Below are 26,049 nucleotides of genomic sequence, written 5' to 3' on the forward strand. Positions count from 1 at the left end.
TCTTAGAGGAGTGGGTTGGAGTGCTCTAAGTCGGTTTACTCCTAATTGTTGTGCAAGGGCGGTTTTCGTCAGTGAGAGAGGGAGGTTGCGGTGACCGTTCTTCGTGGTGATCTGATTTGTTAGATCCTGAATGACCGTATGTAAAATTTCTTCATCGCCACTGTGCCCCACCCCCAACCTGGCGCCCGCTCCCATTCTCTATGACGCCTCTACTCTACCCCATTAACAGAACTGCCCGCAGGTAGTAGAAAGCAAGATTGTTATTTTAGTTGTATCTAATGCTGGTGTTGTTGGTGTGTGTGTGTGTGTGTGTGTGCGTACGTGAGTGTATGTGGACGTGAGTTTGTTGGGGAATTCGAGTCATCTTATGTGGCTAACTTTGAGAGCTGTGTTGTATTATGCAGGGTCCTTTATATACTCAAGAAAACCGTTCATCTGTTGGCCTGGGGCATGATGAATTCTCTTGATGCTGCATTTTTTTAAAGTAATTCTACTGCCAGTACCGTGTCTTTCCAATGAGCCTGAAGACACTTGGGTTTGGTGTCAGTTGTCTCTCTCGACTGTTGCCTTGTACAGCTGCCCAGAGGAAGAAGGAGGGAGAACGAGCGAGTCTGATGAAGAGAGGCGCAAAGCTGACGCCAGAGTGGCCAAGATTCAGCAATGCCAAGGTCAGTGCTGGCACCTCTGCCCCCCTGAGTGCTGTGTGTGTTTGTGGATGTTGAAGAAGCCCGGGTGTCACGAATGGAAAGTTGTGACTGACTGACTGTTTAGGCTAATTCTGCACATGTAAGGCCCACCCTAACCACCTGAAAAGCAAAAGGTACTGGTACTAAACGTGCTTAAATGAGATGTGCCTCTCCCTCCTTCCTCCCTTTCAATTAAGAATATATATATTAAAAGCCATGGCACATATATACAATGGAATATCACCTGGCTATAAAAAAAGAAGGAAATCTTAACCATTTGTGACAGCGTGGGTGGACCAAGAGAGTATTGTGCTAAGTGAAATAGGTCACTCAGAAAAGACAAATACGACATGATTTCACTTGTAGGTGGAATCTAAAGAACAATATAAATTAACAAACAAAACAGAAACAGACTCATAGAGAACATTTTGATAGTTGTCAGAGGGGTGGGAGGTGGGAGGAACTACATGAAGAAAATGTAGGGATTAAGAGGTACAATTGGTAGTTACAGTACAGTCAGTCACAGGGATGTAAAGTACAGCATAGAGATTAAAGTCAGTGATATTGTGATGACTGCAGTGCCAGGTGGGCACTGGAAATACCAGAGGAACACTTTGTAAAGTATAACATTATCTAACCACTGTGCTGTACACCTGAAACTAATACACAATAATATTTAATGTTAAAAAGAATATATTTTTAAAATTCTGTACGTAACGTATGTCAGACAGTAACTGTGGTCGGTGTGGCACAGATGGGCCTTAGAACTGCTATCCAGTGGTTTAATTTTTAATATTTTTTAATCCTCACCTGAGGATATGTTTTTATTGATGACAGAGAGAGAGAAACATTGATCAGTGGCCTCCCATACGTGCCCTGGCCGGGAATTGAACCTGCCAGGCTTTGATGCATGGGACGATGCTCCAAGCAGTTGGGCCACCCAGCCTGGGCTCCGGTGGTTCAGTGTTAAGGCCCAGTGCTGTTAAATCATAGTTGTCTGGCTGTGAACAAGGAACACAAGAGCTCCGGTCCTCAGTTTCCCACTCTGTGAAATAAGGAAATTAGGCTAGCTCAGTGGTTCTCTTCTCCGACTGGACATTAGAACCACTTGGAGGAGGTCTTTAAAAATTCTGATGCTTTGGCCCCACCCTCAACCAATTCAGTCAGGATCTGTCAGGTAGGGTGCAGACATTAGTATTTTGAACTCTCCCCAGGTGATTCTGAGGCAGAGAGGACTGAGAACCCCTGGGGTAGACACTGGTCAAGGTCCCTTTAAGCTTGAAGAATCCTGTGACATGTTGAAGTCAGAGGAAAATGATGCATGCAGAGATGGTCAAAGAAATTGGATGTTTAGAAGTGAAAACATAAACCATCGTGTTTGGTTTTGGCCAAGGCTGGTGAGGCCTGAGCAGCCTCTGGCCGCGGCATTGTTTCCTCTTGTGGGTTTCCCTCGTTGTGGACAAGCCACTTCAGCTTCATTCCTGAGCTTGATGCTGCATCAGGGCAGAAGACAGCCACACTGAAAAGTGGCCTTGGAAGTTCTTCTGGAGTTGGGGAGATGCACATTCGTTCTGTGCCTCATTCATAGAAAATACAGTGGAAGCTCAGAGAACTGAGTCATTTGCTGGCGGCTGCAGACACTGCATGGGATAGTTGGGGTTTGAACTTGGATTTGTCCTGCCCAACAACTTTACTTTAGCTGTTGGATCATGCAGCCTCCTAATCGGCAACAACTTTGTTTTGTAACTTGGACTTTCATGATAGTGGTTATATTCACGGGATAACCATCTGTGGTGAACACTGTTTCCTAGAAATACTCTGTAATCAAGACCAACAAATCTGTACGTATTTGGAGGAGAAGCTGCACATCTACGCTGAACTTGGAGAGCTGAGTGGGTTTGAGGATGTCCACCTGGAGCCCCACCTCCTCATCAAACCTGACCCTGGAGAGCCTCCCCAGGCCGCCTCGCTGCTGGCAGCGGCCCTGAAAGAAGGTAAGTTGCCTCCAAAAGGATGTGGTTTGACAAATGCAGGAGGCGTTTATCGACACCCTGCTGTGAGCCACACGCCGTGGTCTTGGTGCTGAGGATGCAGCAGAGTTAGACTAAGTCCTGACTCCCCTGGAATCTCTTTCCTGAAACAGCAAAATATGAGAAAGTAGATGCATCAGGTTATGTCAAGTGCCATAAAGAAAGATGAATAGGGTATGGGGGATAGAGAGTAATGGAGTAGAGGGGTTCTATTTCGGATAGGGTGGGCGGTGAAGGCCTCTTTGATACGGTGATATGTAAGCAGACCCAGGGAATTGAGAAATCCAAATAGATATCTGGGGAAAGAAGGTCCNGCGTTTATCGACACCCTGCTGTGAGCCACACGCCGTGGTCTTGGTGCTGAGGATGCAGCAGAGTAAGACTAAGTCCTGACTCGCCTGGAATCTCTTTCCTGAAACAGCAAACTATGAGAAAGTAGATGCATCAGGTTATGTCAAGTGCCATAAAGAAAGATGAGCAGGGTATGGGGGATAGAGAGTAATGGAGTAGAGGGGGTCTATTTCGGATAGGGCGGGCGGTGAAGGCCTCTTTGATACGGTGATATGTAAGCAGACCCAGGGAATTGAGAAATCCAAATAGATATCTGGGGAAAGAAGGTCCCAGGCATAGGGAACAGAAGGCACAAAAGCCCTGGGGCAGGTGAGTGTCCCATTTGTCTGAGGACAGCAAGGAGGACAGTGCAGGTGAAGTGCAGTGAGGGGCAGGACGTGGCAGGAGATGAGCCAGTGTTAAGGAGGACTCAGATTGCCTGGATGGAGGTAAGGACGTTGGCTGTCATTCTGAGTGAGATGGGGGGTATGGTAGGGTGTGGAGTAGAGGGGTGATCTGATTCATGGTTTAAAAGGAACTCTCTGACTGCCATGGGGAGCGTAACAAAGTCGAGGCTGTGACCGTGGGAATTGGTGGCTGCGGTAGGCTGGCAGGGAGTATAACTGGGAAGAAATGGACAAATGCAAGATCTGTTTTAGAAGGAAAGCCCCGAGGACTTTCAGATGGGTTGAGGAACACTGGTGACCCTCTCATTATCTTCGATAGTATCTTTACTGAAAAAAGTCACCTGCTCTCAGTTTTACCCAGTGGCTTTCCCTGCCTCTCCCCATGGAATGGTCGCTAATGCTGGGCGCTGAGTCCATCTGCTTTCATCCCTCTGGCCAACCATGGGGTGGACGTGCTGGGAACAGCAAGTGGACCCAGCTGCTGGAGAGAACCTGGTGCAACTGAGATTCCGCCTGAGCCTCAGGCTGGATAATCCAACCCGTTGGCCGGCCAGCAACACTCACACCGAGAGGTTCATTAGCTGGAGTTAATCTTAGCAGGGCGAGGTGATTAGCTTTGGAGAAAAGGACGGGCTCGTCACACACCTCGAGTTGTCTCTCTCGGTCTTTGCTCTGCCGCCTGCTTTTCTTCCCTCCTCGCCCCCCCTTCTCTCTCTGCCTCCTGAGTTCCATCCTCCTTTCAAGGTTCTGCTGGGCTGCGTTCCCTCCTGTAGGAACTCTTTGCTAATCCCATTGGCTAACATGGCCCTCCTGCTCTTCCGAGCTACTGCTTCTGAGCACTTTAAAAATAACTTAATTTTTCAGTAACAGTTGACACACAATATTGTATTAACTTTAGGTCTACAACATAGTGAGTAGACACTTATGAACCTTACAAAGTGATCACACCAATAAGTCTGGTGGCCACCTGGCACCATAAATAGTTATTACAATGCTATATTATCGATTATATTCCCCATGCTGTACTTTACATCCCATGTAAAGTATATCCTGTTTTTATACCTGGCAATTTGTACTCCTTAATTCCTCCCCCCTTTTCACCCAGTTTCCCACTGCCCCTCCCGTCTGGTAATCATCACCCTGTTCTCCGTCTGTGAGTCTGTGTTATTTGCTCCGATTTCTGGGTGATGGAACTCGGCACCGAGCACGTGCTACCTTGGAGTTCTGTTTGTCATCTGTGTCTCTGCCTCCTCCAGTCTCCAAACTCTCCTTTCTGGGTATCATATGCCCAGTAGCCCCTGGAACAGAGTAGGTTGTCAATTTGCTAAATTAAATCATTGGACACTGTTTTAGAAATATTTATAGAGTCCTGAGAATAATACTATTCCACGTGCTAGTTGAAAACCTTTTATTGTAAATAAAAAACTTCCTTAAACCTTACTAGATTTTTTAAAATTTCCCTTTTTGCCAGATTATTTTCATTGTCACTCAAGTACAATTGTCTCCATTTTCCCCCCACCACTCCTTCCCACCCCAGCCATCCCCACCTCCCGCCCTTGATCCTGCCCCGCTTTGGCTTTGCCCGTGTGCCCTTTATACGAGTCACTGAAAACCCTTTGGTGCTGGAAGTGCAACTTCCCTGTTTCCTCCCCGGGACAACCTGACCTGGCAGGTCTCCCGTGAGGCGTAGGGATCTCTTTTTGAATGTGTGTTTGGAGAAATACTCTTTTGAAGAACAGCTAACATACCAGAGTAGGAAGTCTTAAAACTCTAATGCCCGGTGTCGTATTTAAATTAATTGAATTTTTCAGTAAATTAATTGATTTCCTGAAAGGTGCCCTTGAGGTATTTTTATACAAGCTTGTTTTTCTTTATTGGATTCTCTATCATACTTTTCCTGTGAAGGGCTGCGTACAAATATTTGAGGCTTTGCAGTGCACATAGAGTTTCTGGGTCATGTTATTCTTTGTGTGTGTGTGCATACATGTGCATTTATTCTGGCTACTCTTTAAAAAAGTAAAAACCATTTTTTTGTTCCTGGGCTGTATAAAGCCAGACGCAGGCCAAACACAGCTGCCAGCCCCTGGTGTAGATTTGATGTGCGTCCGTCTACGTGTGGACACACACAGGGCAGGGCAAATGTGGGGTTATAGTTGTGAGTGTGCAAAACACAGAGCTGGTTCTTGTGTTATTTATTAGTACTATTTGCCATACGAGCAGCTGACAACCCACTGTGCCCACCCTTTATATCTGTATTTATTTTTAAACTTACTTTTGTTTTCCTCCTCCTTAGCTGAGAGCCTACAAACTGCAATGAAGGCTGCCCAGTCAGGCGACACGTGCCGGTCCTCCGAGGAGGGGTGCGGAGGGTCGGCCCCGGCAGATGCGCCCGCCCCTCACGATGCGCCAGGACCACCTGCTGCTCGTAAGTGACCGTGCCTGTGCGGGGACCCTGCACACGCTCCCCGGAGTGTGCGGCGGTCACCCAAAAGGAAGGCAATGGCTGTGTTCCTACTTGAAGGGGTCATAATGTATTTTTTAAATTTTGAAAAAGTACGGAGAATAAATACTCCTCCCTCCCTTACGTGTAATAATGACACTGTTGTACTGAGAACAAGCTTGAAGAATAGTTGGTGGGTTCTAATGTTCTGTTGTCCAGGCAAGCTTTGTACCTTCCCCCAAACTTACTGTCTCATTTTTGATACAACTTACTGATAACAGTTTTGGAAGAACTTTTCAACTTTTTTTTTTTTTTTAAGAAAGGGCCTCTGCAGTTCTTTAGAGAACAAGTCCTTTAACTTCATCTCCTGCGCATCAGTGGAGAAAGCATAACTCAAAGGAGTAGATACATACACACGCATCCAAGGTTCGGTCATGTGGGAAAAAGAGAGCCGGGGAAGTAAGGCAGTCAGAGAGATGCAAGCACCATGGGACCTCACTCAGATGTGGATAAATAAACCAACAAAAAGAAAGAGACTCACAGACACAGAGAACAGACTGACAGCTGTCAGAGGGGAGGGAGGGTGGAGGGCTGGGTGAAAAGATGAAAGGATTAAGAAAAAAAGGGTAAAACTCACAGACACAGCCAACAGTATGGTGATTGTCAGAGGGAGGGTGTGTGTGTGGGGGGGCAGGGGAGGGTGTTGGGGGGATAAATGGTGATGGAAGGGGACTTGGGGTGCTGAGCACAATACAGTGTACAGATAATGTGTTGTAAAATTGTACCCTGAAGCCCATATAATTTTATTAACCAGCGTCACCCCAATACATCCAATTTTAAAAACCTTCAAAAGAAAACTGGAAGAAAAAACAGCAAAAGTGCCCAAAGCTCCCTGATCAGTGTTGTCATAACTTCAGGTCAGAATTAATTTATTAAAACTCTGTTCTAATATATTTTAAATAGAGAAAAATAGAATGTAGAGAATTGATTTAGGTAACTCCCTGAGCCTAATTGTACTTTTATATGTATAGTGGTAAGCCAACTATTTAATTCCCCAAAGGTTATTGAGATAAGAACATAAAAATGATAGTTAAAAAGTATTTTAAAACTATGTTTGGGTGGTAAAAACCATACTCCCACAAGGTCTTATATGTCTTTAGTAGCTAGAGATTGGAGGATTAAATGTCTTAGAATTCCTCTGCAAACATCCCTTGGATAATTAAGGTATATGGAAGCAGAACAGTTTTTAGTATTTTCCCCTCTTAAGACTGCTTTATCTAATCCTGGGTTTCTATTTTCAGAACGTGCACATATGTTTTTCATTTAAACACAGCCCCCATTCATCAGGGGAGTTGCATTGCCCTGGGTGATTTCCTTGTTAAAGAAGAGCCTCATTATGCCGTTGAGGAAGTTCTATCTAAACATACACGCAGGGCTCTGCTGCTCTCGGACTCCCCCCGGACAGCTGGGAGGGGCTCCGTCAGGCTGCCCAGCTGCTCGGGACCCAGCCCTACACGCCCCCTCCCAGCAGAGCAGGCAGTAAAGCTGTTCCCAGTTGGGATCCACATCTCCCTGACTTGGGGGAGTTCCCAAAGACACCCGTGACATCTGCCAAAACCCGAGAGGCTGTTGACAGTGGTCTCCCGTCCGAATTCATACAGAGGGGTGCAGGGTTGCATCGGCGGAGTCCTGTACCCCAGAGACCTACTGGGCTCTGGGCTGGACTGGAGCATGGGGCTGTAGGAGTTGATTCTCGTTATAAGGTTGATGGAGACAAAAGTACCATTCCTTAATGACAGTGTGTATCGAAGGGTCCATTCTGGGTTTGACTTTGAGGCCAGTGTCTTGCTAAGTCGGGCCAGTGTTGGTCTGAGGCTGCAGACCAAGCCAGGCCCTCTGGTTTTGGTCCTTGATGGGCCCAGTCAGGTGGATGGGTGTAGTATACTGCCTGTAAAATTCTGGAGACCCTCCCGTCCACTCTGACACGGGAGACAGGAAGAGAGGGGCATGATCTGTACTCCAGTCTCCTGCCTCCATTGGACTGTCCGTCAGCGGCTTTCCCATCCGATGGCCCTTGGTTTTACGGGCGGCAGAAGGCTCTGTCTTTAATCGTGATGAATTCTTTGGCAATGTTTTGGCATCTGTCCGAGTTAAGAACAGTGCCCAATAGTGGAACCAATTTTTTAGTGACAGAAAAGTCTATAAAATGTCCCTTCGCATTAAGTGAACGAGCTTTGACTGGCTTAGACAAAATGAGCTTAATTTTTAGCTAATATAATTTGAAGTTGTTTCTGTTTAAACAAAAAACTTCTTTGTAACAAAGGACTCTCATTTAAACAAAGAGGAAAAAAAGTATTTCTCTTATCAGAAATAAAGTTTTATGATGGCACTGGGGAAAAATGATATAAACAGTGTCACAATGTGAATATCTATTTCATTGAGAGCCTGATTAGACTTCAGCTTCCAATGGAATTCTGTGCGTGAAAGGTTTTAGAAGGTTGTTTTGATCAGTGTCAGCTGAGCAGAGTGTAAGTTTAACTGAGTTCATAGAAATAAAATCCCACCAACAGAGATTTAATGAATGGGGTGAAATCCGTAGGTGGTACTTAAAAATATTTCTGGACTAGAAATATTTCTGTGCTTTTATAGGTTAAATATGTAGCAGTTTTAGTATTGTAAATTTAGTGCATAAACAAGAGTTGGGAGAAAAAAATCTGCTCAGAAATTATTTTAAGTAATCAGTTAGTTGGAGATAAGGACAGGTGAGGTCACAGCCACCTTCCCCTGCTCAGAATGATGATCCACTCCTGCCCCCTTCCCTCCTGAGCCCCGTTTGTGGCCTGCTGTCTCTGACCGGCCACCAGGGGGCCTTTCGCAGACCTGTCCTCGGGCCGGGCCCTCCAGCCCAGCTTCGACCCACGTGCCTGTTTTCAGTGTGGCCCTCCCCAGGTGGCTTTTCCCAGTGCAAAGCCTGCCCTTTCTGTTTCACCACCATCACACGACCACCCCTCTACAAGAAAAGAAGCAAAGTAAAAAGATGGGCGATAATTGATGCCATTTGTCAGTCTGGTATCTATTAGCCTGTACGCTCCCTGGGGGCAGGGTCTCCACCTCGCTCTGCACTGTGGAGGCACCTCATAGGAGAACGGCTGATGCGTGTGGTGTTTTGGTGCTTGTTATTGGGGAAACATGGGTTGGCTGGGTACAGGAGAGCCCAGTCCCCTGGCTGATGTGTGATGATGTCCTTTTTGTCTCTATCTCAACGGCGTGCTTCCAGCACTAGTCACGGAAGGGACAGGAGGAAGAGACTGTTGGGATGTGGACCCCGGGACCCAGGGTGTGGGAGCTGACTTGGCGGTCCCTGACGCAGGGGAGAAGGTATTGTGAACCGATTTGTTAGCAAACGGCCCCGGTTGCTGTGCGTAATGGAGTAACCTCAGGTTCTGGTCTGTCCACGGCCAGACCAGAATGTGTTTTCCTGAATTGTTCTCAAGTTCAGTGTTCATGTTTATACTTTCTGATTTCTTCTTAAGATGTTCTTGATCTCTCTATATCATCTGGGTGTAAACAAAGAAACACTTAAAAAGTTATTAAAAAGATTTAAAACTCAGTGTTTATTTGTGTGTCTGCACTCTCTGCTGGTCTGTTTCCCTTTCTGTGCCAAAGCCCTGGCTTTCACCCACCGCACTGAGCAGCTCTTGGCCGAGGCGGGGCCCTGGGGCCTTTATGCGGCCACGCGGCACTGGAGCAGCAGAAATAGTTCTGACGTGGGAATATTGCTCCTATCTTTCTCTCTTTCTTTCTTCTTGGGGCCTTTTCTTTCTTGACATTCTGTCCACTTAAGTTATAACACTCTCTTCTAAAAACTAAATGTGCGAGACTTCCTATTAACTTCCAGTGAAGCTGAGACATCAGAACAGGGAGTAGGAGCACGGTTCTGGGAGGCGGCCCGTGGGCCTCCCCAGGGCTGCCCGGGCGCAGGGGTTGCGCTGTGTCTGAGGCTGAAGGAGGTGAGCTGCCAAATACCAACACGTGTCAGTGTGGGGAACGGCATGTGTCAGATCTTTGTCTTTGTCACATCTTACGTATATTTTTTGTATGAATATACAAATGACTGAGAAACCAAATCCAAAGATAGTTTTTAAATCCATGGAAAAAGATGGCTGTGGTTGAGTGTTTAAAATGTCATAGGCCAAAACAAAAATAGGAATTCAGTATTTTCCTCCACTTATTCCCACTGTGTGCCTTCTAACTTCTTTCTTTTAAAAAACGTTCCTGCTCTCCATTCTTTTCAGTGGAGACTTCACTCTGAAGTTTGTAGCTTCCAACTGCTTCTACTTTATTAGAGAAAAGAAAGGGAGCAGGTTGCTTACTAATACGTTTCTCTTGATGGGAAGATGCCTCCCACCCCTAAAGTCTTTCCTTCCGTGATTCAGTCACAGGTAAGTGACATGAAGTGTCCGGCTTCCTCTTTGGATGAACCTGTCTGGGAAATTTGCCATTAACAAGGCGTTTTGATAAGCTAAATGAACTGACAGATAAGGCAAGATCACTTGAAATTAAACTTTGAAAAATATACAATGGATATTTTATAATTAAAGTTCTTAATAAGGTAAGGGTTTTTTTTAAAAAAAAACATTTCTAATGAATTTTAAAAATTAAATTTGTGACCCAAATGACAAAATATCCTGAGTGAAATTACCGACTATAGCTATGTAAATTGACCACTAGGTGGCGGGCCAACTCCATTAAAAATGTGATGTTAAATATTCCTGTCTTGCATCAAACCTAGTGGGGTTCTTGGAAATGAGTAACCACACGTAGCATAACTCAACTCATTTCCATGTTTCCAATTTTTATAGAATATAAAAGTTATATGTCAAACAATTTTTTTATTACAAAAAACCGTGGAGTGTGGAGCAAGAACAGAACCAGAAATGCGGAGGGAATTCCAAAGCTCACCACAGAAGGGCGCTTCTTATCCCCCCTTGTCTTTCAGAGGGTTGGGAACAGATCTGATGGCCCTCAACTTCGTTTTCTTTCCCGATCCTTTATTTGTCCTCTGGGAGAGGGGCTGGCTAATAATGGGGTTAATTGGCAGTGTGAGGGAAGAGACCTGGCCAGGTCATCAAGGCATCATCACCAGCCTGAAGTGATTACTCTAACAAGCCCAATGTTACCTGAGCACTAGCAGCTGTGGTTTCCTCCAGAGCTGCTCAGACGAGAGCAGTGGGAGACTGGAGGCTCCTGGAGGGCAGGGAGTCTGCTGATCTTCCGTGGCGCTAGGTGTGGAACACACACTGGGTGCCAGATGCTTATCTGTAGAGTGGAGTGAGCATCCCTCCCGTGCCAGGCAGGTTTGTGGATAGAGCAGTGAGTACCCAGATGAAAGGCTGCTCTTCGTTGGCTTACATCCTAGTGAGAAAAGATGGTCAATAAATGAGTAGACAGATGTTCACTTAAACCCTGGAGACTGGAAACCTCATGTCCTCCTGTGCCCCTAATGTGTGGGTAGAGAGACCCCATTCCCCAGAGCATTTGATCCCTGGTTGCCTCATCCAAGGCCTCTGCCGATGGTGGTTCTATGAGGAGGCCTCGGAGGGTCAGTGAGCTCTGAGAGGTAGGATACGGAGCAGGCCAGCTGAGTGCTCCCCTTTGGGCTGCCTGTGGGTGATCTCCCTAAATCATCTGGGTGTAAACAAAGAAACACTTGAAAAGTTATTAAAAAGATTTAAAACTCAGTGTTTATTTGTGTGTCTGCACTCTCTGCTGGTCTCACTTCCCCATTCTGTGCTGAAAGGGACACTTTCCCTCCCTGTCCCTTTCAGCTGCCTCTGGGCCTGCTTCCTTCGGCCTATTTGGACTTCGCGCCTCTCAAACATGGAGACACAGAGCTTGAGACCAGGCATGATGTTCTCTAGCTTCCAAATCTGGCCTGGGAGGCAACCTCAAGCCCGGCACAAGAGAGCTCAATTTATAGTGTGGTTTGTGCAGGGTAAATATTGTCACTTACTGAGAGTGTGCAGCATTTCCTTACCTTCCTCCCTTGTTGTTGTAAGGAGTGGTTGGGTGAAAAGAAACCACGCTTCTCAAATCCTGAGTTTGCTCAGAGGGGCTTTCATTAAGTGATGGTTCATTTGTCCAGGCTTTGATTTGGGGGGGGGGGGGGGTTAGGGGAGCGGGGAAAGAGTCACTACAGAAGAGTTTAGGGAGAGTGAAGTGATTTACCTGAGGTCATATTTTTGGGAACATGACAGTGCAGCTTTTCAAAAGTAGAGTGATTACTCATTTTCTTATGTTTTTATGTATTTCAGGTGGATTATAGAAGTTTTCCAGGTTCCTCACAGTCAGAGGTGAGCTAAGCATACCTGACCTATACTGCCATCCTCTATTTGTGGATAATAAATGCTTTTTCGAGAATTTGACACTTAGGATCTTATTTTTCAGATTATACAAGCAATACAGAATTTAACCCGTCTCTTATATAGCCTTCAGGTAACTACGCTCCTCTAATTTTTGACCTTGTGAATGTTTCTCTTAATGTAATTCACTTTATTTGATGATTCCCAGATTTTAAAAATTAGAACATTTGCGAGGCAGTGAGTGATGTTAAAAGAGTGCCAGTCCCCACCGTAACTCAGCGAGATGTGTTGAGGTTCACCTGGTTTTGTAATCACCAGGCCGTACCACTTCCACACTGTATACCAATCTCTTCTGAAACCATAAAACAGTTCATATCTTTGAAAAATGCTGGTGACTGTGACCTGGCTGGAAGTTTACAATGGAACTCTTAGATGAGTGTAGCATGACTTCACATTTTCTGGTGAAAACTCAAATTCACACCTAAACTTTGTTCACTTCCACATGTTGGCCTTAGGCCTTTAGAGCAGTTAAATGATTCATGTACTCCTTCATTCTTTTGTGTGTTCATCCACCCAGCATTTTTACCGGGCGTTCTGTCCGCCCAGGTGCCATGCAGAGGGCTGAGCATCAGGAGGCAGAGGACCACAAAGCCTGCTGCCAAGTGACTTGCTGTCTAATGACGTGCAAAGACAGGGATAGTCATCACGGTTGCGTTTAGGATTATAGATTTGGGTGGTCCCTTAGGCCAAACACAAGAAAGGCTGAATACATCTAATTACTTAATTTGTGAATTAAAAAAAAATCTTTAAATGATATCAAAGCCATGGTTGTATTGCAGACAAATGTGTAGAAAAATCCGAGAATACAAATCAGTAAAGTAAAATGACTTCCGATTCTGTAGAAAGGATTACTATTGCCAGCTTGGCACGCCCCCTCCTGTTTTCTAGAATCCTTCTGCCGGTAGTCCTGCGGCACGTGCCTTTCTGAGCTGTCGGCCGTTCCTTTGCACGAGTGTAATGTTATGTGAGGTCCCGGTCCACGGGATGCATGCAGTTCCTCACAGTTTACACTTCTGTAGTGATCCCACTCTCCTGATGGCCTTGCACGCCAATTTCTTTGAGCATTAGTCTGTGTTTCCTTGGGGTCAATTATGAGAATTTTTTCTTTAGGTTTTGAGTAGACATGGCCAACATAATCGATCAACACTCCTGTCTACTTCTCAGTTTGAAAATTGGTCAAGGTATCTAGTTATCTTTATTTTAATTGTTTGGATTAATGTTAATATTCAACTTTTTCCCTACTGGTTTATTACCAATCATACTTCCTATTTCATGCCTGTTGAATAGTAAAAATAAAATTAAGTCTGATTTTAAGTCTTCACCAGAAAAAAATGTGAAGCCATACTACATTTGACATTTTCTGACTTGTGCCTCAGCCGAGCAGGACTTCTTTCTTTCCTGTGGTCCCAGTCATCGGCCTGTTCTTGTCCTGGCACTGGCGCCTTCGCTGTGAAGGTGTTGGATTACCTCTGTATGTACGACAGTGCTGCTGGTCTCCTCCTGTTACTTTTCTATGCTTATCTGCATGTTCTTTCCTAAGAGCTTTGGGATTACCGACAAGTTTCTTATCTTTCTACCAAGACTGTTAGAATCTCATTGTACAGGGTGGGGCAGAAATAGGCCTCCAGCTGTGAGTATGCAAAACACAGAGCTTATTCTTGTTATTTATTAATTATTTGGTTATTTTCCATACAAACAACTCACCGGAAACCTACTTTTGCCCCACCCTGTATTTATTAATTCAACTGAGGAGAATTGGCACTTTTGCAATAATTAGTCCTCTTTTCTGAGAACATGTTATTCATCTTTTGGTTTGTGCTCTTCTGGAAAACTGTGATTATCTTCATGTAGGTACTGTGTTTTGTTTTATTTTTGTTAAGTTTATTCCCAGATATTTGTCTCTTTGTTCCTATTGTGAATAGAAATTTTTTTTTACTGTGTTTCTCCAGTACTGGTTGCTGATAATAAGGACATTGATTTTTATGTTTATTTTGTAATTGGCTACTCATTGAATTTTTTTTTTGTTTTAATAGTTTTTCTGTTGATTCATTGGCATGTTTCAGATAGAAAGTAAAAATTTGAAAATGATGTTATGACTATTTTTCAATAACTGTATCAGTTTTATTTTCTTGGCTTAATGCTTTGGCTAGAACTTCTGAAAATATATTAAATAATGGTGGTAACAGTGAGCATTCTTGTCTTGCCCAGAATTTAGTGGCAATGCCTTTACTGCCTTACACGAGACACGCTGGTCTGGGGCAGATGTTCTTAGAGACTGGATTTATCATGTGAAACAAAGATCCTTTCCTTTTAGCTCTGAGAGGGGGTGTGGTTTGAGTGTAGCTTGTTAACTCTGGGGAGATGAAAACATTGAGCCCCCCCACCCCCCCTCCGTCCTGGTCCCGTGTGGCCCGATGGAAACACTCCCAGAGTCCTGTCTGTTCTTTTCAACTTCGAATGCAGCCCTATGTGGATTGAAGATTCAGAAAGGCCAGGTGACCTACCTGAATGACCCAACTTTTGCAGCTCATTAGGTGGAAACAGCGTAAGAGTCTCTTACCCAAAGTATTGAGCTGGTCTGAGGACACAGGCTCTGAAAGATTTCTGTTCATGGCAGTCCTCTCTTTCGAAGCTGAACTTCTCATGCATGATTGAAGTTTTTACATCCGCATTTTTGAATCAGAAGAAAATGAAATTTGATCTCTGCATTAGGAGAGCAGAGTCAGAGACGAGGTGTAGCCAAAGCAGAAAGGAAAGGCCACAGAGTCACTCCAGCACAGAAGAGTTAAGGGAGAGTGAACTGGGAATTTCCCTGAACTTGAGAAGCAAAGGCTGTTCTCTAATGATCAACGTTAAGTGTGAAAATAAATACCACCCAATCTTCAAAGCCCACCTCTACGCGGAGAAGAGTGTGGCCTTCTCCCAAATGTTGAATATGGCAGCACTTTGACCTACGGTAACCCTTCTATGAGAGCTGTCATTGCCTATGATAGTTTTGACCTATAAAATACTGGATTTTTGTTTGTTTTACTATGCTGATGCCCTTAAGATTCATTAGAATGAAATGATGACATGTAGTCTACAGTTTGTTTACCCAGGCCCTCAAAGTCCCAAATGGCTTATTATTTCATATTTAAAGGTCGAAGTAATTAGTATCTGCTCTGGCTGGCGGGGCTTCGTGCACTGAGTGCTGGTATGTGAACCAAAAGGTGGCCAGTTTGGTTCCTCGTCAGGGCACATGCCCTGGTTGTGGACCAGGTCCCCAGGTGGGGGCAGATGGGAGGCAACCTGTGTATCTCTCACACATTGGTGTGTCTCTCCCTTTCTTCCTCTCCCTCTCTTCCCCTCTCTAAAGATAAATAAATAAAATCTTAAAAAAGAAACTAGTATCTATTCTTAATGATTGTGGTTCTCTTTATAATAAGGTCTAAAACACATGAATTCAACATTTATATGCAGTTGAAATTTCAAGAATTCTTTTCAAGTTGAAAAATATGAATTTTATTTCAAAAGGCTCCAGTGAATACATTTTTAAATCTTATTCCAAGACTTAAATACACCAACTTAAATACACCTATACCTTCGTTTTTAACCTTCGAAAGTTAGGAAACTACTGTTCTCACAGAGAACTAACAATGGTCAAGTCCCCATCTTCCCAGCATCTGTTGCACAGACAGTGTTAAAAATTCTTAGGGAAGGAAAATGTGAATTTATCCCTAGGATAGTAATAATTTTTCATAATGAGTCAAAACGCACACGCACACCCAGTATGTGGCCATTTCCGGTTTGTTCCTCTGTGCTTCTCTGCACTTGAAGTGGGAACTTTTAAAATTAAAAGCTTCCAAGGGCATTCACAGAGGGTTTTTTTGTTTTGTTTTGTGGAATCCTTCCAAATCTTGGCAATTATTTTCTGTGATGGTGCCAAAGTTTTCATAGGCAGATACTGTAACTCAAAATGTTTTTTTAATCTAGTTGGTAATGTCTTCTGGGCTTTAGAGTATCTGTGTTTCCTTAATCATTGTAGCCTCCTGTTACTGATCTATTAAATGAACCTCAGCTCGGTGTTCTATGCAGGCCCTTCCTGCTCTCCTACAAAGAAACAGCAGTAACGAGACTAACCTTACCACGTACTTATCCTCCATGTGATATCCGCGGCCAGTCCTGGGCATTGTGCTATAAGCAGATTACTTACTGAAAGTATACAAGTGGTTGACTTTTATTGTTCTGTCTTCATAGATGTAACGCAGTTTAAGTAATTCCTGGTTGGAGACTCAAATAGAGGAGAGTACCAGTTCGGATGGGTTCTTAGCTTCTCGTGAATTCCGTAGGAGGCATGAGACATAGAACAGGAATACAGAGTCTTGTGAATTTATGTACTGAATTCTTATTCCGAAGGTTTGCTTATGTAATATCTAAAACCCAGCAACAAACCCCATTTCCAAAAGTAGGGGAGGGGGTGCTTTTGTGCTTTAGTTCTTTTGGATACAAATCCCCAGGCCATACCCCTGGGAAATGCAGACAAACCCATGGGAAGTGCAGAGGCCGGTCTTTGGGGTCACTTAGCAAAAGGGCAGCAATCCCAAGAGAGGATGGTTTGGCCCTGACTTTTGCGTTGAGAGGTAGTTCCAGCCCCTGGTTCCAGCCCCACGTGGGAACAACATGGACGCCTTTCCCTTTTTCCTCTCTGCTCCTCCAGGCCGCCTTGACCATTCAGGATAGCCACATTGAGATCCACAGGCTGGTTCTACAGCAGCAGGAGGGCCTGTCCCCCGGCCCCTCTCTGCGAGGCAGCCCCTTCCTGGACCAGGACAAGTCCCGCAACCTGGAGAAGCGGCGTGAGGAGCTGGCTAACATCCCCAAGCTGCAGCACCAGTTCCAGCAGGACCAGCGGCGCTGGCACCGCAGGTGTGACCTGCAGCGGAGGGAGCAGGAGGCCCGGGAGAGCCGGCTGCAGGAGCGCGAGAGGGAGTGCCAGTCGCAGGAGCAGCTGCTGCAGAGGAGCCGAGGGGAGCTGGACCAGCAGCTGCAGGACTACCAGCAGGACCTGCAGCGGCTGCGGGAGGGCCAGCGCCAGGTGGAGAGGGAGCGGGAGCGGGTGCGCGCCCAGCAGAACCTGCTGTACGGCTGGAAGCACTGCCGGCAGAGCAGCCTCCCCGCCGAGCTCCCTCCCGGAGGCACGGAGGTACGATCTCCCGCCCTCCCCCCTCCGGTGTGCTCCCAGGCAAGGGTCCAGGGCAGCTTCTCCAAAGACGGGCTCATTCATGGCCATCCTGTCTCTCTGCTTCTTGTGCAGGCGCTCACAGGAGTTACTCAGTAGGCAGATAGCAGAAGCTGGGGATGTTCAGGACCTTGAGTGTGCATCTTGATTTGAAATAGGGAAACCGGAAAGGCCTAGGCCCTGTTGGATCATGGCTCATGGTGTATTGAGCCTCCCTTACCCGGAGAAGGAAGCCAGAATGGAGCCATCCCAGTCAGAGGAAGCTTTCGCTGGAGGCACATCCCCGTGAGCATGCAGTCCTCTCCACATGCTCCTGTCTCGGACTCGTGTACAGGTGTACTGCTGAGCAGATCAGTTAGCTACTAATGTGCAGTGTGGGTCCTGAATACAGCAAGTCAAATCCTATCCTGTTATTCCAAACTTAGGCTCTTTATGTCTATCTGACGTAGTAAATTCACACTCCCCGTTCACTAATAATGGTTAATGTGAGTGCACAGGTTAAGGGCTGGGCAGACCGAGACCTTTTGGAAGATTCTGTCTCCCACTTGCACCCTCTCTAACCATACTCGCCAAGTCCGTTGGTCCCAGGAGTTTAGTTTTCTGTACTGTGTGCACATATCAGCTTTTTACTGATCAGTACATGAAGTTGTAAAGGTTGATCAGCGCGTAAGAAAGATCTGTTGAGCCCTGGCTGGGTGACTGGGCTGGTTGGAGCATCATCCCAGACACCAAAAGGTTGTGGGTTTGACCCCCATCAGGCCACATCCCTAGGTGTGGGGTTGGAGCCCCAGTCAGTGTGTGAGGGAGGCAGTCTGTCTGTCCGTGTTTCTCTCTCACCCTGATGACTTGCTCCTTCTCTTCCCCCCGCCCCCACATCCTTCTCTAAAATCAGTAAATATATCCCTGGGTGAGGATTAAAAAAAAAAGATCTGTGGTATCTGACTTTCCTTTCAAGTTGGCTAAATTATACTTACTTCAAATACATATATGCATGAATATGTTTTCAGCTTTTGTATTTGCCAAAAGTTAAATAAGATGCTACCCTCTCAAAAAAGTGGAAACCTTTGAATGCAGAGAGCACTACTGCTTGTTTTATAGTTTGTTTTTTAAGCTGGGCCATGCCAGCAAATTGAAGTTTTGGGTGCTGGCTCATTGCGAAGGTGGTGCAAGGAAGAAGTCAGTGATAACATTCTTCTCGACTTTGTTCTTATTAGAGTGCTGACTGATCAATTCTATTGGGAATAACTACTTCGTAAAACTTGTTCAAATGCCTGGAGAAATTATTGTGTTTTTTAAAATTTTCTTAGGTAATGGAACTAAATCGATCCGAGAGTTTATGTATTGAAAATTCACTCTTCCTCAATGAAGCTTCAGTACAAATGTCATTTAACACTTTCGACAAACCAGCTCCATCAGCCCTCCACCAGGATGCCACTTACCCCCCCGATACAGCGAGTTCTGATTTGGCAAGGACTAGTACACATCAAGTAGACCTCAAGACGGACGCTCCTCAGGCCTCGGGTGTCAACCATGAACTGTGCACAGCCGCGGAGCCCTGCCACCGGACACCCCCTCTCTACCAAAGCAGCGAGGAGTCTTGTAAAAATGGTAATTAACACTTTAAGCATCATCTGTGCAGTTTCAGGAAACAGCTGTGTCTCTGAACGGTTGGCTCTTCTTCAGAGTGAATCAGTGTGGGCCCTAGAGCGGGAACGCATTGTTGCTGGCGGGCCGAAGTTTGTGGCACGAACTTTTCTTTGGGGAAGCCTGGGGACGGCCATCACTCGTGAGTAGCTGGACAGGCCCGGCCACGGCTGGAGGGCCTACGTGCCACCAGCACGTCAGGGCCAGGCAGGGTTTCCAGGCCTATGGGTTAAATGAGAACCTTCTCTTAAAAGTGGAGCAACTAGGTATTTATTCCTCACAGTAGACCCTGCCACATCCAGATACAAGTATTTGTTGGCTCTCAGACATAAAAGATAGGGACAGGCTTTGTGGTCGGACTTTACTGTCTATCAGGGCAATTTCCTGGAACGTGAGTAAAACCTGCGCTGCTATTAGACACCCACAATGAAACTGTTAACATTATTTGTCATTGTAAAAGAAAGTGTTGTGTCTCCATAAGTCCCTCATAATAACACAATTTGCTAATCCCATTAAAGCATTTGCCAAATATCAGTGAAAGGCAGCTCGAGTTACCAACTCCACATGCATCCAAATGATTTAAATTTAAGTCTATTATAAATTGTTTTCTGTGGGGTATGAGGTAGGGCATGAGAAGAACTTGAAACCTCTCTACCAAAAACAGATGGCATGCAGTAGAATAAACAAATGGCTGGCCACATGATGTGAAATAAATCACCAACTGCACAGTGTTTCAGAAACATAAAACAAGCAGCAGTATAGACATCTCCAGAACTGCGCACAGATTTGCTTCCATGCTCGATGCGTGTTCTTAGCTTGTCAGTGGGATAATTTTTCAACAGTGGAAAGTTTTAATGGTATTTAGCTTTTACGAACTATTATAACTAATCTAAAAGATGTTGATTTGTAGTAGTGGATAGTTCTCTATGGTCACTGCTATAATGTCCTTATTTCTTGTCAGCATATAGGGGAGAATGAAATAATACTTAAGGTATCGTTTCATATATTCTTTTTTAAAATTTTATTTATCTTTAGAGGGGAAGGGAAAGAGAGAGGGAGAGAAATATCAATGTGTGGTTGCCTCTTGTGCATCTCCTGCTGGGAACTAGCCTGCAACCCAAGCATGTGCCCTGACTGGGAATCGAACTGCAATTCTTTGGTTCATAGGCCTGTGCTCAATCCACTGAGCTACACCAGCCAGGGCCTCATTTCATATATTCTTTAAATAAAAATAGATAGAATGAAATAGTTCATTGAGGTTAAATAAAATGAAGAGTCAGGAAGAAGTTATAAAACCTAACCACTTTAATACATTATTTGGCAACTTTAGTCCGAGGGAGGCCACACTGCAGGATGCCTTCTCTAGGTGCATGTTGCTTTGCTGTGTTGATTCACTAACAGGCTATTTCCAGCACCTCAGATGCTTTTGTCAGTGTGGCTTTGCACACTGGCTGTGGTGTAATTCAAAAACTCAGTTTGAGTTAAACCACATTCAGCTTTTGTTTAAAGAAGTATTCCTCACATGCTTTTTGTACATCTCCCATCTCTTTCTGTTGCCCCGTGCTTCCAACTAGAAAGCTTTAAACATTTGGCAGCACACTTGCAGGAGATAGAGAATGTACTGAGGAAATAAACAGTGATTATATACAAAAGCAGTCTCTCCACATGTAAGGAATTAGACCTAGCCCAGCAAAATGCTGACAGAAAGTACTTGGGCTTCCAATAGTGTGTCCAGTGCAGGCCGAGGTCACACAGGGCATTGACAGAGGAGAGGAAAATCAGCTGTGGCCTGAATCTCGCAGGAACACCCTGGTGTGTGTGAGTAGGGATTAGATCAGAAATGCAGTGTGTGCTGTTCAGGCTGGAGTTTTGCAACTACTTGAAAAACCCCATTTCTGTTTGTTTACTTAAGCGTGATAAGGACTTCCTGGAGGAGAGAAAAGAAAGAGATTAGGAGGTGATAGGGAAGTGGAATAAAAATTGGATATATATTCTTAAGGGGCTTGTCAGGGCCAGATAAAATTGTTCGAACCCTGGAAGCGCCTCTGCAGCTCCTATAATTGGAAGGAGCACAAAATAATCCCCTGATGTTGGTCTTCACCAGGCCTGGCGAGTGCCGTCCCTGCGTGTGCTGGGGTGGGTGCGGGGCTGGGAGAAGCAGGAGGAGCGTGTGCTGGGGGCGGCACAGTCCATGTGCTGGAATCAAGGACAGTGCAGTGCCATCGTCCCCTGCTTTCACTCTTGGCTGCTGAATGTTCAGGCGAGTGGTCACCAGGGACCACTGCTGAGGACCCATAGGTCACAATAGTCTACCTAATAAAACCTGTCTCGAATACTCTTTTCCTTTAAATTATTTTTTATTGTATTTTTCCCCATTACCATTTACCCCCCTTTGTCTGTAATGTTCTTGGCTGGTGTTTTGTCCAATGTGCGTTTAGCCACGGTTTCATTAATGCCACAGTTTCATTAATGCCGCACTGAGGATCCCACCTGTGGGCCAGCCCTGAGGTCGGCCGCCCCTGGGCAGCTCCTTAGGGGTTGGCACAGGTCACACGGGACCGGCTCAGATCAGCAGGAACATGACTTTCTGGAACAGTATAAGCCAGATGGAAAAAATTGTCTCTAAATAAAATCTCAAATGTGTTTAGCTGTCACCTCGACTGGAATTCTCATCGGTTTGTTCCACCCGTCCTCACCAGATGCTTCGCTGAGCTCCCTGCGCTCTGGTTGTCAGTGGTGTTTGAATTGCCCTCTCTCCACCGCTGACACCAGCAGTTGTGTGGCGCCCAATTTCACGCACTGCATTTCACACGGAGAGACTCACTTAATGAGTAATACACTGGGATGGTTCTGTTGTTGTCTCCATGTGAGAGGGAAAACTGAGGCCCAGAGAGGTTCAGAGACTTGTCCAAGGTCACAGAGCTACTAAGTGGCAGAACCAAGGATGGGAGTGGGGAACAGGACTCCTGTTTGGAATTATTCTTGTTAAAGAAGTAGTTGGAGTAGCAGTAGAATAAATCCTGTTGCAATGCCTAGCAGGGTGTTCACAAGTAGGAGCCAGGGTGGTGGTAGTTCTCTTTCCCTGGTTTCCTTGAATATCACTGTTTGGAAAACACTCCCAAACCTTTGGGATTGCGGTGGGCAGTGCTTGCATGGGTTCTGAGTATCTGCAATGATCACAAATGCCCCTTAGCGTCTCTCTTCCCAGAAGACACTTTGTCTTAAGGATAGTGTCTCTAACGATAGCCCCATGAGATTTGGAAATATCTTTTGAAGTAGCATTTTAAAGAACGTTCCTCTCCAATTTTGGAAGTTGTTTCATGAACACAATTATTGGATGTTTGAACTTTCAATCCAGAGTGCTGTTTGGTTTTATTTCTAGAGGAAGAGATGGTTGGTTTAGGAACTTAATCTGCACACCTCTGAGGGACACTAGCCAAGACTACAGAAAATGTGAATTTATTTAAACAATATAGTCCCTGTAGGGTAAATTGCTGTGTAATTGGCCCCATGAAATGTTCAACTCCATTACTCTTCTTAAAGGTAAAACAAATAACCACTTTATTCCTATAAGTCCTTTTTCTTCTAGTTTTAGAATTCTAGAACTGTTTAGGCAATGCATCTATTAGTTTATGACGATTGTATTTTTCATTAATCAACAGAAGAAACTCTTACCAGGGTGTCCACAGGCACCCTTGTGGCTGCATGTGGCTCAGGATGGCTACGAATGGGACCCAACACAACATCGTAAATTTACTTACAACCTTTTATTGCTCATTGGTTTTCATTAGTGTTTGTGTATTTAGTGTGTGGCCCAGAGACACCAAAAGGCTGCACAGCCCTTGCTATGAAAAATAACCTGACATCTTCTTAGTCCCCATTTCAGTTATATTTCTGTCTGCACCTCAGTATTCACAGGTTATCGTAAAATGTTCCTCTCAAATGCAATTACAGCATTATGGGGTTGCCATGCCTATGATAAAATTTAAATCAAGGGCCAAAGTTTATGAGTTAATCATGTAGATATTAGAAAAAGATAATAACTTTATTATCTTTGAGTTCTAAAAGACTTTTTCCCTTTACTACATATAGACTCTGGTGCCCACCAAAATATTTTCAAAATCCAAAGCATGGTGTTCAGAATATTTCGTCTTGGCAATGATTTAAAAATATATATAGACAGTTGTGTTCAACTTTAAATGCCATTTTTTTTACATATGGAAAAAAATAGAAAATTTCTCAATGAAAAGCAATGATGTAGTTAGTATTTAAGTAAGTCTTTTTGAAGTGAGTACATGATAATTTCCAGTGTTTTACAAATATTCCATAATTCCGAAGCGGCGCCTTATTTGTGTGACCTGTGTGGAAAGCAGCTTTGCTAAAGACCTCTAGGCAATTTCCCATAAAACTGAAACTGGCATTAGATACTATGAACTCCAGTGACAAAGGTGTTTTTGAAAAGGGGGGGTGTATTGGTCCGCGAGGGCTGCCATAATAATGTGCTGTGGCCTGGGTGGCTTGAACAATGGGAATCATTTCCTCCCAGTTCTGGAGGCTGGGAGTCCGAGAGCGAGGTGTTGGCAGGGTTGGTTTTTCTGAGGGCCTCTCGCCTTGGCTTGTAGAGGCTTGCATTCTCTCTGTCTTCAAACGCTCTTTCCCATGCACGGCTGTGTCCTAGTTCCATCTGCTGGGAACAGCAGTCACATGGGGTCAGGGCCTACCCTAATGACCTCACGTAGGTAGCTCTTTGGAGGCTCTGTCTCCCAACGCATCTAGTGGGGGCGGGGCTTTCGGTGTGTGTACTGGGGGTGGGGGGGGCAGTGTACTTCAACTCTTCACACAGGATAAAATGATTATTGTTCTCATTGCAGTGTTTTTAGGTGTCATGAAGGCTTTAATTTTTTAAATAAATGTAGCAAAGTTAAACTGCAATTTGCATACATTGTGAGCTTTTTTTTTTTTTACTTGTTTAGGCAAGTGAACTAAAGTTTGTTAAAAAATGACATACCAGTAAAATTGTGATAAATGTAAACATCTATCTGTTTACAGGTCTAGGTGTCTGCTCTCAAGCCTATGTCAACNGTGTGTGTACTGGGGGTGGGGGGGGGGCAGTGTACTTCAACTCTTCACACAGGATAAAATGATTATTGTTCTCATTGCAGTGTTTTTAGGTGTCATGAAGGCTTTAATTTTTTAAATTAGCAAAGTTAAACTGCAATTTGCATACATTGTGAGCTTTTTTTTTTTTACTTGTTTAGGCAAGTGAACTAAAGTTTGTTAAAAAATGACATACCAGTAAAATTGTGATAAATGTAAACATCTATCTGTTTACAGGTCTAGGTGTCTGCTCTCAAGCCTATGTCAACTCATAGAAATTAGGGCAGTAAATATTGAGTCTGCGGATTCATTAGGCTGTATTTCCAGACATAGGCCTTAATTAGGAGCTTTGGGAATACTGAGCTCTCTTTATGATTGGGATGCATATCTGTTGTCTGTATATTGAATTGCTTAAATGAAACTACAGCTGAAGGGTCGGGAACGTTCATTATGACATCAGATTGTTATTCAGATATATTTATGGGAGTCTGCAGAAGTCAAAATTGGGAAACCGTTGGGCAACTCTGTATCATCTAGAATCTTGTCTAGCACTTTGGGTAACATTTTAAAGGAAACCGCAATATTGCTTGTTCTCAGTAAATCTGCATCTTGACAAGAGTATAAAGGATTGGGCTCAAAGGCTTAATTTTAATCTTTCTCACTGACTGGTGTAGGTGATTGACTTTCCCCCTTTGCAGATTTTGTACCAGGAAAGGGAAACACGCCGCTTGCTTGTAGAGCTTGGTGAGCCCCGGGCGCTGACTGCCAACTTCCTGATTGCATAGTTCTCTGGGGCAGACCGGCCTGTGGGCCAACTGGGCCGGGGCCATCCCGCCTCAGCGTGGAGCCCAGTCACAGCGGGAGAGCAGAACCGGCAGGTGGGTGGATTCAGAGGCAGCCAGCCAGCCATGTGGCTGCCTGTTCCTTCCCACCCTGGGTTCCAGTTTGTTTTGAACAAGCTGCTGAAGTAGGAGTCCACTCAGTACAAAAGATTCCAGAGGTTAGGCCTGGCCTTGGGTTTTATCCTTAGCTTAAACCATGAAAAGCAGATATACATACAGGTATATACACATGCATATATGTGGTCTGCGGGCCACATATTGGATCGCTATAGTACAGTATGGCTTTTATTCTCAAGGTGACTGAGGGTGGGGTTTGGAAGGGAAGTTTGTAACTATTTACATACCAAACACACCTTAAGGATAAGGCACGTTCCTTGCAGTCCCAAAGACTCGTGGGATAATGATCCAAAACTGGCAATGGAGGCACTGCCCTGTCCACACGCCAAAGTCTGGGGACTGTCTCCTTTCTCACCCCTCTGTCCACCCAGCCACGGAGATTCCAGTTTAGGGCTTGGTTAAAATGTGGAGTGTTCAGGTGAGGGTGGTAGGGCGCTTATTTTATGTTTCTCTGTGAAGAATACGGCCATCTGCTTCAGTGGATGGCAGAGTTTTTCCTAAAGGACAACAGAGTGAATATTTTAGTCTTTTGGGGCCATTGAGTCTTTGTGGAATGTAGTCAGCTCTGCCACTGGGGCTTGAAAACAGCCGTAGACAGTGCATGAAAAGTGGGATTTCTCTGTGTTCTGGTTAAATTTATTGGTAAACACAGGTGGTCTTACTTTTTTTCTCCACTTAAATTCGGGAGGTCATAGTCCTCCTGGTTTGAAAATGTTGCCCCTATTACTACATTAGTAATTCACCTTTGGGTAAATAATAATGTAATATTATATGGCGCTTCATGTCATTCAAAAACATTTAAATTCATGTTCGCAT

The 26,049-nt window shown here is 44.8% G+C and overlaps 1 protein-coding gene across 3 annotated transcripts in view; it reads left to right on the forward strand.

Annotated features, from left to right (window-relative positions):
• The window catches only part of ARHGEF28 (Rho guanine nucleotide exchange factor 28), a 281,452-nt gene that overhangs the window by 233,863 nt on the left and 21,540 nt on the right, over positions 1-26,049 (forward strand). For all 3 annotated transcript variants that reach the window (XM_037032058.1, XM_037032059.1, XM_037032060.1), the window contains 8 exons: positions 577-668; positions 2,498-2,680; positions 5,747-5,878; positions 9,171-9,271; positions 12,208-12,246; positions 12,341-12,388; positions 17,012-17,497; positions 18,841-19,141. In XM_037032058.1, the coding sequence (XP_036887953.1) occupies positions 577-668; positions 2,498-2,680; positions 5,747-5,878; positions 9,171-9,271; positions 12,208-12,246; positions 12,341-12,388; positions 17,012-17,497; positions 18,841-19,141 (1,382 nt within the window). The remainder of the gene's footprint in view (positions 1-576; positions 669-2,497; positions 2,681-5,746; positions 5,879-9,170; positions 9,272-12,207; positions 12,247-12,340; positions 12,389-17,011; positions 17,498-18,840; positions 19,142-26,049) is intronic.

The sequence above is a fragment of the Sturnira hondurensis genome, unplaced genomic scaffold, assembly GCF_014824575.4.
Source record: "Sturnira hondurensis isolate 20B ecotype Veracruz unplaced genomic scaffold, ASM1482457v3 Scaffold0021354, whole genome shotgun sequence".
Classification (NCBI taxonomy): domain Eukaryota; kingdom Metazoa; phylum Chordata; class Mammalia; order Chiroptera; family Phyllostomidae; genus Sturnira; species Sturnira hondurensis.